This window comes from Gadus chalcogrammus, chromosome 21, assembly GCF_026213295.1.
Source record: "Gadus chalcogrammus isolate NIFS_2021 chromosome 21, NIFS_Gcha_1.0, whole genome shotgun sequence".
Taxonomy (NCBI): Eukaryota; Metazoa; Chordata; class Actinopteri; order Gadiformes; family Gadidae; genus Gadus; species Gadus chalcogrammus.
The window spans coordinates 16597816-16609198 of record NC_079432.1 but is presented as its reverse complement, the minus strand read 5'-3'; the positions used below and the strand labels follow the sequence as shown (position 1 = coordinate 16609198).

Sequence of the window (11383 nt, the reverse complement as noted above, 5' to 3'; positions counted from 1 at the left end):
TTACACCACGGATGCTATGGTACACTCGGTGGTTCAAACACAGGGGCTGCTGGGATCGATTGCTCAATTCCAGAACAAGACTGATCTGGAATTTATTGACCAACAAATACTGGAAATATTTTACTGTTGACTCCAAGATGGCCAGCCATATGTTTGTCATTTTCTGAATTTGTCTTTATGTTGTTAAGTGTTCGTTCTCCCCAGTCCACCAGATTTCTAGAGACTTTTCCAATCCATTTAGTCTCACCCCACATACACAGATCAATCCCTTGGTTCCCTTGTCAGTTTTTGTTATTGATGTCATGACCCTTTTTCCTTTTGATTAAAGGAGACATATTATGGTGTTTGCCCAACATGTAAACATAGTTTATTAGTTCCAGAAACATGTTTTTGAAACTGTTGGTTGGAAATAGCTTTTAGGAACAATAATGTTGCCTACAGCAATTCCTCTCTTTCAGTCCCTTCAAAATGCTCTGTTTCTGGGGTCTGTAATGCAAATGAGCTGCTGAATAGTGACCAATGAGCTGTCATAGTGTACCACAGCATGGAGAAGAAGTGATTGTTGCCGTTTTTGGACTCCTGTAGCTCTATATCTATATAATATCATATAATATAATAATACTAATAATATTTATATAATATTATATCTAATATCACAGCCGAAAGCTATGTGCGCCTCGAAAGATATTATGAATCATGCGTCTGACGTCTCAGGTACTTCCACAACAAGTAAAGAATCGTATTGGGGGTTATCTCGGCCATGGTTGAGAAGAATTGGGTAAAGGCCATATTGAACCGCGACATGGAGGAGAAAGGGATTGTACTCCCGGAGCTGCGCTGCCGGACTGCCGCCGAGCTCCCCCCGCTGGAGCAGCAGGGCGGCAGTCCGGCAGCTCCGGCGGGGGGAGCTCGGCGGCAGTCCGGCAGCTCAGCTCCGGGAGTATAATCCCTTTCTCCTCCTCCGGACTGCCGCTTTTTCAAAGTTTGTATGCGTTTGGGAGCACCAAAGACCCAAAACAACACCCTGAATCCCAGGAAAAAAATGTATGTCCTGTTGCAGGCAGGTTAGCCAGCACAAATGAATGCAAGATACCAGATACCAGGCACCAACCAGGTCAACCATTGTATACATATTCTATATTCTAAGTAACACTACACCACTAGGGCGGGAATCAGATTGAATAGACTTATGAAAGGTACCTTTGGGCGGAAGCAATGCAAACATATCAACTGTTCTGTTGTGCACCACAAAAACACATCCTCCTATTCTGTCCCAAAGATTAGGAAAGGTCTTCCCTTGGTAGCTTGAATTACAAATATATTACATATATATATATATTCTTTGTAAATGCATATATCATGAATTAGATCATATAGAGTTTGATGTGATTTATCCAATCATCTAACTATTCACTTTGATTAATGTCCAAGTTGACTGTATCCATCAACCACCTTTGTTAAAAATGGGTGAACTGTAATAGTTTGAATTTGGGGGTGGTGTCGTGGCAATTTCTCTATCAGATATTGCGTCTAAGCAGATGAGATATTTAGATGCAAAAAGCACACAATACTTGCAGGCAATTGCTGGTTATATATATTTGTAATAAAAGTACAAACAAAGATACATCACAACATGCATCAACAAACAACACAACAGGCAAACATTACAATAATCTGAGGCCTCAGATGGGAGCTTCTCTTTGCGTGTTACTTCATACTCAAGGTACGCTGGGGAGAAGTCCACTGAGAAGCTAAAGTCAGGAGCTTTTATACACTTAGATCGGATCCTTGAGGGCAGTTGGCCTCCAATAAAACAAAAGCCCTTGTTAACCATATGTTAATCTATTGATTGAAGTTTCTTCAGAGGTTAAGAAGGTGGTTGAGGCTGTTCCTTATCACCCTTTGCTTCTCTACGCTCCCCAGGGGTAAAACAGGCCCAAACCAAACTACATACAACGCGGAAACGGAATGTGAAACCAGATGACATCACATGAAACACTAAGAATTACATTTTAGACGACCCTGCAGAATAGCAAGATTCCAAGAATGGAATGTGAAACAGATTACATCACACGAAACACTAAGATTTACATTTTAGAAGAACCTGAACGTAACATGTAGATTTTCCATCACAGTGGTCAAATGCCATTGGCTGTGGGCATTTGCCAAATCGGTGTCATGCGTTTTCCTTCAGGAAATATGAAACCTATATAAACCAAGACTTTCTGCCATTCTGCCAGAGAGGTTCTGCACTGTTAAGCACAGCTAGAACCGGACTGTCTAAAGCCTCTTTGGTGAGTGTCTCATGTTTTGACCCCTTGTTATGTCGATAAGGACAGAATAGGTGTAATAGAAACCTTGAAAAATGTTCTTTGTGATGGTATTTATGTCAAGCTAGTGCTATTGTCAAGTAAGCTCATTGAAACTATGAGTTGTAGAAAGTAGGTTAGAAATGATGATGCTACAATATCTGATTTATTCTTAGATATACCACATATATATCAGTTAGATCCAGGTCCGGATCTGTGTGATTTATCTCTATTCTTAGATATATCAGAGATTGTTCTTTGTTTGCTTACATTTTATGTATTTATATGCTATTTATCAGAAGTGCACGATAAAACCCTTGAGATTATTTTTTCTATGCAATAAATGTGATTTCTCCTTAGGTATTAGAAGAGCAAGATAATCTGCAGCCATGTTCCAGTTGGTACTGTTCACCCTCCATTGTTAGACTTTATTACTTCAAGAGTCATTAAATATCTATGTAGCATAACGGATGTTTATAATATGTATGTTTCATTTTATCTAACAGATCCCCATTTTCATTATGGCTGGTTTGATGACCGGTAAATTCGCCATATTAGTAATTTGGCATCGGTATCATTATTTTATCTTAAATATGCTTATCTTCTTGACAAATCTGTACTGAAAGTTGTTTTCCTGTTTATTTTTCAGTAAGTACTCAGGATATATCCGAGCAAAGTCGGCCTTCTGTAAACACAAGTAAGTCTCGTCAATGTTGGTTGAGATTAGAATTTACAAATGTAGTAAAAAAAAATTTGAACATAATGCTTTATGGAAGTAAATCTGTGTCATCGGATTTTGAAAATATAAAGCCAGTGAATTTAAATTACTGAATACATAATATATATAAATATTCAACGTTAAAAAATAAAACTTAATTATTTCAACGTCCCCAAATTCAACATGCCAAAGTCACCTGCGAAATTCAATGCATGAAATTCAGTGTTAACATCCGGGGACCCAAGGAAGAGCAATCAATCCTAGATGCTAGATCGCGGTCAAGCAAGGAGAGCGGGAATAAGAGCTTCACTCGCTGGTTCTCGATTTCTTGACAACAAGCGTTAATTCTAAACAGTTTTTTACAAACTGGATGTCTTCAACGTTTCCCAGCGGTTGCTAAGCGACGGGACATGGGTGTTTATTAATGACGTGTTTGCTTAGTGTCCGCGCGCGTCCGAGATAACTGTAAATGAGTATGCTACTACTAGTACTTTTGCAGGCTGAACGTTAAAATACTGAGAGATGGCAGCTGCAGTAGTTCGCAATTGGACCTTCGAGGATTCCTGGTCACTGAATTCCCGTAAGACCACTCTCTCCCACCAGTCTTGGCTGCGGACTCGCATCCAAATTCCTCTTGTTTGCGGCGGAGCTTAGGGTAGGCATAAATATAAAGATCTGACGAGAAATTTACGTTGCTGCGCTGTCCTCCTCCTTCTTAATTGAAGGAGCAGGCAGAGAAAAGCTCTCTCCTGCTGTGCTTTCATTAAAATCAAATTTAAAATCCCCGATAGTGATATAAGACATCCATTATGCCGCCGCCGGTCCAGAGATGTGTCAGGTGTGCGCGAGAGACATAACGGACACTTTTGTTAGTTTGTTACTGCCATGTATACAGTACATTCGGAACACATTTTAGGAACAGATCTATGCCGCATAGAAATCTATGCGGATCAGATGTGCCATGTAAACGCGGCTAGTAGGGTGGCCATGCCACTGCCATTCATTAACATACCATAACATAATGAACCGATACCTGCCAAGGTCAACAATGTCTGTCAATTGCATTTAATCATGCATAAAAGCTATTCAAATGGACATTATGAAAACATAAATGTGGAAACGAAAATTATTGATGCCTGTTAGTGTCTTTCTTCACTTCGCAAGTAGTCCGGTAACTTATCAACCCCAGCGTGTCCGGTTGCTAAGCGACGTCAACGTCTTTGGCAAACAATTTTTCTGCTGATCGCTTATTTTCCTGATAAAGACCGGCGTTCTGTACAGTATACCTCGCATAACAGCACTCTCTCTCTCTCCGAACAGTCTTGGCTGCGCACTCTCATCCAAATACGTATCCTTTGCGTCGGAGGAGGGGGTAGATATAAAGACCGGACTAGAAACTGACGTTGCTGTGCTGTCCTTCTTAATTGAGCAGGCAGAGAAAAGCTCTCTCCTGCTGGGCTTTCATTAAAATCAAATGCATAAAAATGTTGCAGCCAATCCAGATGTGTCAGGTGTGCGTGTGCACGAGAGACATATGAACGTATGCTTACCACTTTTGTAAATGCCATATATATAGTACATTCGGATCGCATGATAGGAATCGATCTATTACGATTAGAAATCGGGTCAAAAGTGTCCATGTAAACGCGGCTAGTGTGTGCATTTAAAGGAATATAATCTTTTTTTCTAATCAATCAAAATTTTTGCGACCCCCCCTGCAATACCTCTGCGGACCCCCTGTTGAAGACCTCAATAGGAAATGGTCAAAGGTACATCAACGTCATTAAACACTGACTTTAGCCTTTTATGGAGAGAGAAGCAACGGTGGTGGACCTAACTAACCGTCCTATCCATTGTATCTGTCTGTAAAATGCTAATCAAATAAAATCGAATTTATTTATTAAGCACAACATGGTGAGGGGAGATCTAATGTTTTATTCATGTTTTTGTTATAATGCACACCATTTTTGTAAAACTGTGTGGATTAGTGGTTTTTAAAAGTGGTTTCCCTGTAAGTAAGTCTCGTCAATGTCGGTTGAGATTAGAATTTACAAATGTAGCAAAAAAGAATGCGAACATAATGTTGCTATTATTACCCTGCGTTCACACCAAAAGATGCAAAAAGTTGACGCGCGTCGTGATCCCATTCAAAGTGAATGTAGAGACGCGTTGCTGCTTTGCTGCCGCAGCATTCGCTGCCGAGAAAACGGGCAGCAAAACTTGATTTGCGGCGCGTCAAAATCTGATTTGCGGCGTGGCATGCCCGTGCCCGCTGCCGGGCACGGGCGGAGGGTGCGTTCACGTATTTTGCGGCGCGTCAAATGCTGCTCGAGTTGAAATATTTCAACTTTTGACGCGCCGCAAAACCTTTGACGCGCTGCAAAACTTTTTACGCGCCGCAAAACTTGATTTGCGTCGCGTCAAAACTTCGGCAGCAACGCGTTCGGGCAGCAAATGCATCTTTTGGTGTGAACGCAGGGTTACTGTTGCTATATCATCATACCATGCATGTACATGCAGATGTGGCCTGATATGATTTGGGAATTCTTTTACTTTTAACACGCGTTGACCCCCTCTGCTCTGCATCAGGGTGCTGGACAGAGTGGTTTGACCGGGACAACCCGTCTGGAACGGGGGACTGGGAGATCCTCACGTCGCTGCGCAACGAGAACCCCGGCAAGATCTGCCCCACGCCAGTGGGCATCGAGGTGGAGACCACCACTGGCCTCAGTATTGCTGCGGCAGGGGAGGTGATTGCTGTGTAAGTCTTGCATAATAATGATAATAACAATGATAATAAATGGAATTTATGCAGGGGCCAGAACCCTACAGGACCAGAACCCTAAAGGACCAGAACCCTAAAGTTGATTCAATGGGAAACAGGAAGCCAGTGGGCCTTTAGGACAGGGGGAATGGGGTGCCAGGATTTGGTGTGAGTTAGGGGTGCTGCAGGAGCATTCTGGACCAGTTGGAGTTTATTGATTGGACTGGCACTGATGAAGTAGAGGAGTGAGTTGCAGTGTTCAAGACGGAAGGAGATGACGGCATGGATCAGTTTCTCTGCAGCACTGTGGATGAGACAGATGATTTAGACAGAGGAGTGAAGCAAAGGAGTGGTTATGAATAGAGATAAAGTATGATCTGTAGAGAGAAAGGACCGGAGCCAGCTAAGTGCGGGGCCATATACACCGAGGTATATTCTAATGAGCAAGATGTTGTGGCTCACGGGATGGAGGGTGCACTCAGGTCCAGGAGGATGAGGATGATAAGGGCACCAGGGTCAGCGAAGTGAGGAGGTGATTGAAACTTTGTGTAGTGCGGTTTCAGTACTCTGGAATGGGCAAAAACCTGACTGGAGGTTTTCAAATAGGTTATTGGAGTGCAGATGGTTTTGGAGTTGTGTGGCGACGAGGTGCTCCGGGGATTTTGAGAGTAAGGGGAGATTCAGACTGGCAGGAAGACAACAGCAGTTGTCTGAGATCTGAGCGTTGGAGGGGATCAATATATTTTGTGAGTAGTTGTGGACAAGGAAGACAGAGCAAACTAGGTCAAGGATATGACATTTACATGGAAGGACAAAGTGACGGTTTGGGTGAGGTTACATTTTTTGAGTAGAGTGGTGAATTCAGAGGCGAACTTCCAGATGGGTAATTCAATATGTATCTTACAATCACATGATATGACTCTGCCCAGGGCTGACGCAACCACAGGCTTTATTTGCAAGAACAAAGACCAACCGGATCAGACATGTTTGGACTATCGTGTACGTTTTGTCTGCCACCCACCGTTTTGCAACCAACACAGTGAGTACAGCACATGTGGCTAAGTCTGAATTTCTGATCTGCTTTTTTCATGAATTCATTCATTCATTCGAGATGGGTTCCCTCCATTTGTCCACAGTTTGCTGGAGCAAATGGTTGGACCGGGACAACCCAGGTGGGACAGGGGACTGGGAGACACTGAGCCATCTGAGGATACAATACCCGGGGTCCATCTGCGATGAACCTCTCTACATAGAGGCCGTCACTGTAGACACTATGACCCCAGCATTGGCTACAGGGCAGAACTTCTTCATGTGAGTTTAACTTTGAAAAGGACAGGCTTCAGACTTCCTGGAACAATCAGTGTGACTCCTCAGAGAGTAAGACATGGCATTCATGACATTTAGAGTTGTAGAGTTAGTTTACTTTAAAGTAACATCAGTGTTCGTTTGAAGACTCAAAATCACAAAATAACAATGTTTTAGTCTTAAGATAAGGATGCTAGAAGCTGTCAACAGCTGTCTCCAACAATAAACAAGCACCTCTTATTATCAGAAATGAACAAACTGTATAGGATGTAATTCATGATATATGCATTTACAAAGAATATATATGTAATATATTTGTAAAATGAATTAACTCAAATCCTCTTCCAGCTTCAATCCAACCACTGGGTTTGTCTGTCGCAACTCTGACCAGACCAAAAGACGGTGTCTTGATTACAAGGTACGCTTTGGATGCTGTTGTGATCCGGAAACTCCGATCCGACCCGGTCCGATCCGAGGTGAGCCCTTTAATAAGGCTATACAATAATGGAACTGGAGGCCGTCGCCACTTAGGGAGACGTCTCCGAGGCCTTCTACCAAGAAATGCTGATGGACAGACAACTTGCCTTTTGGGGACCCAGAAGAGGAAGCTGCTGCAACAGCAACAGGGGGCCACGTTGGCTGAGCTCCAGTGATACTTAGAGACAGTTGAAATAAAAAAAATCTATTTAGGTTTATTTTCCAGTATCTGCAAGAATGTTTCCTTTATGAAGAATTCAGCCTGCCAGAGGGTTTCCTTTCAGTGTATGCTTTTGAGTTTTAAAAGTCCCCCTTTAACTTTTCCTTTTATGTTTTGGATTTAAAAAAAAGTCCCTGTTTCACTTTTACTTTCATTATGTGCTTTTGAGTTAAAAAGCCCATGTTGGGGCTATACTCCCTCATTCCAGAAATGATACAAATGTCCTGTGTTTTGGAGGGTGGCGAGAAATATATGAGATCTGCTACATTAAGGGAAGATAAGACCATAGACTGGCCTTGGAGAGAGTTATGTAACCTGGAGCATAGCTGCTCAGGGTATCATCCTTTCTTTGCCAGAGACGAGTGCTCTTCAGCTAAGGTAATATTGGGACCCTGGGAATATGTATTTTATGTCTACTTTGTAGATATACAATAACTACTTTGTGTATCTTGGAATACTAGAAGGATCACGCTGGGCTTTGGTCGGTTCTCATAGTTCGGACAGGACCTTGAACATAGAATTACTACCCGAAACTTGTAGAAGCTTGGGTTAACCCCGTTAATCCCGCTAGGGGAAGGAAGGAAAATAAGCCTGCCTCATGGACATATCCGTTGTCATGGAGATCCATGTTTTATGTTTTTGCCTACCCTTTAATTTTATCATTTATATCTTGTGTTTAGAAATAAATATATTAACTGATTAACCCTACATGGATGTCACTTCCGTTCTTGCTTGAGTACAGGTTTTATACCGGACGTGACAGAAGGGGGTAGGAAATAAAGATCGGTATCCTAAGGGCTGGGCCGTCTTAAGGGGGCCCAAGCTTTGAAAGAGGCCTCTCCGGTGGGATCCGTGACAACGCCCATGCTGAAAAACTGCGCTCGAGTTGAGGGGGGATGAGGGGGGATGGCATCCCCCTTTGGAATTAAAATGATCAAAATCATCCCCCTTCTGAAACAGCCATCCTCCCTTCCCATCCCCTGTTATTTTATCAATTAATATGGAAGTATTACCGCCATGTTATTTTCAAAAATTATTTTTTGCACATATTGAGTAGGCTAAAATACTATGGACGAGGGGCACGTGCACACACAAATTGATGTCACGTCAGTCAGCGACATAGCAACGCAGCCTGCGCGGGTGATTTCAGCATCATGGCCATGCGACAAGGGAAGCTTGATCTGAGGAACTTTGGCTTTAGAGGACAAAAAGTACACCGGAAGGTAAGTCAAGATATACTAAAGTTTGCGCAAAAGTGCCTTCACGAACTCTCATTCCAAACTGTACGAGACAGACGCTGGTAGCCTGAAGCTGTCTCTGTGTCTCAGAGTTGTTAGCTTCAATATGGTGTGGTCTAATAAGTCAAGAGAACGAATAATGTACACCCGAAGACAGGAAGGCCTGCAGGTAGGATCCTCGAGCAAAGGAAGACAAGGTTAAACTCACAAAGACGCCAAAACGGAAGATATACTTGAAGTCACAATTGAAAGATCCAGTTCTAGAGTGGTTCAAACAATGGTCAGGCGATGAGAGTTGATGACCTTGAGGTGTGCACTGCAATAGGTGAATGGATGAATAGAGCGCCACACCCACTGCAAGAACACACACACACACATACACACACACCAAGATGACCAATGACATTATTTTTATTCTTAGTGGAAAATGCAACATTTTAAGATTTTCAGCATTAAAATGTGTTTTGATAACATTTCTAGCGTGAGTGCATTTAACTTCTTAATCTTAAATTAGTGAATGGGTATTTTGTTATTATGTTTGGTTGTTAATAAGATGATTTCTATTCTTGCCATGGTGATTAATTTACCTTCAAAAGAAAAACATTCAGTGACCCAGGGAAGACATTTATTTATCTTTGGGACAGATTAGAAGGGCGTGTTTTTGTGGTGCACAACGGACGTCTGTGCACAATGGACGTCTGTGTTCAAACAAATGAAATTAGAACGGTTCCTTTTCTAAATTCATTTTTGTTTATCAAGATAATAACGACAAATTAATGCCGCTTTAAATGTTTTTCCAGCGTGAATGCAATTAAAAATTGAAAAAAACATTCCAACAGGCTACAAAAATGTATCAACATGGTCCTACAATAAGTGATGCAAACACTTTGAATGTTGGGACACAGAATGACTTTGGCGTCAGATCAAGTTGTCTGCTCTCTCACATGAATCAGAGTAACATCCAGCCCTACAGGAAGTGATGTAACTAGCAGGTGATATCCAATTAAAAGATTACTATCCAATCCTGGGTTCTCTTTTATATCCAAGAGGCCCTCAGCATTATACGGTATTTAATTTGCGGCCTCGAACCATACAAATAGAAGGAATTGCAATAAATTAATTTAAAGTCATTGGAGCGAGATAGGAACTTGGCCCTTAAGAACTCAACGAGGGGGCGCCGTTGGATCACTCTGTCTCTCAGATATGAGACTTTTATATACTAATATACATATACTAATGTACTAATATACAAATATACTAATGCTATTAGTAGGTGACCTAGGGGTAAAGGGAGGAAGAGACCTGGGGTCTCTCTTAATTGAAGGAAAGTAACTTCCATAATTTGGGGGCACCTGCCGTACAGGATGTAACTAAAAAGTCTCGGCCCCGTTCTGAGATTTTGAGCAAAAGTTCTTCCCAGCAGGAAGAGTATCACCCCGACGATCCAACTCACATATCTGAGAACCAGACCTTTGTCTGGGCCGGTATTGCCCAGTCCCGGCCCACGGTGTCCCTCCCTGCGGCAGAAGATTTCTGCCAAATGTTGAGGAAAACCTGGGAGACTCCGAGCAAACCTTGTCAGTTTAACGTAGGTTGCAGGAAGCTGGCTAGGGGTTCATACCCACCGCCGACCGGGTTGGGGGATATGCCGCCTGTAGAAAGGGAGATGGCTGCTCTGACTTCCACTGGACCACGAGGTTGACTGCAGACCCACACTGCCCTCGAAGGGAGTGTTACAGGACTGATCGCCTTGTTTGTAAGGCCTATAATGCGTCTGCTCTTGCTGCTCGCTCCGGAAATGCATTGGTGGTTCTTTGGCTGCTGTAAAGAAGACTGTTGTTGCAGGTGATCAGGACACCAAGGATCTTATGGATACGGTGTTGTCTGCCCTTGCCCAGATGACGCGTGACGTGGGCTCTGCCATGTCATTGGCGATTCTAGCTCGCAGGCAAATGCGTACTTCCACATCCCAATTTGTCAAGAACATCAGCTGTTCCTCCGTTTCGCCTTTCAGGGACAAGCCTATCTAATTCAGGTCCTTCTGTTCGGCCTCTACCTGTCCCCGAGGGTGTTCACCAGGGTAGTGGCGGCTGCCTTGGCACCCTTCAGAGGAGGGGTTTAAGGATTATGCCCTACCTCGACGACTGGCTCATATGTGCCCTAGCAGGTTGTGGAGGATTCAGAGACAGTACTGTCCCACATTCAGTGTCTCGGCTTCCAGGTCAACTCGAACAAGATCGACCTGAATCCAAGGCAGGAAACGTCCTTTTTGGGACTCTACCTGAACTCTCTCACGATGAGGGCATCTCTCACCCCTCAGAGAGTATCCGGGATCCAGGCAACCCTCTGTGC

General features: G+C 43.0%; 1 protein-coding gene across 1 annotated transcript; it reads left to right on the top strand.

Annotated features, from left to right (window-relative positions):
* Positions 1 to 2244: 2244 nt before the first annotated feature.
* LOC130374995 (cartilage intermediate layer protein 1-like) lies at positions 2245 to 10940 on the top strand. Its single transcript, XM_056581978.1, has 9 exons — positions 2245 to 2294; positions 2670 to 2710; positions 2816 to 2849; positions 2959 to 3006; positions 5617 to 5788; positions 6721 to 6830; positions 6928 to 7102; positions 7445 to 7572; positions 10930 to 10940. The coding sequence occupies exons 2-9, from the start codon at positions 2699 to 2701 to the stop codon at positions 10938 to 10940; spliced, it is 690 nt and encodes a 229-aa protein (XP_056437953.1). The 5' UTR covers positions 2245 to 2294; positions 2670 to 2698.
* Positions 10941 to 11383: the final 443 nt, after the last annotated feature.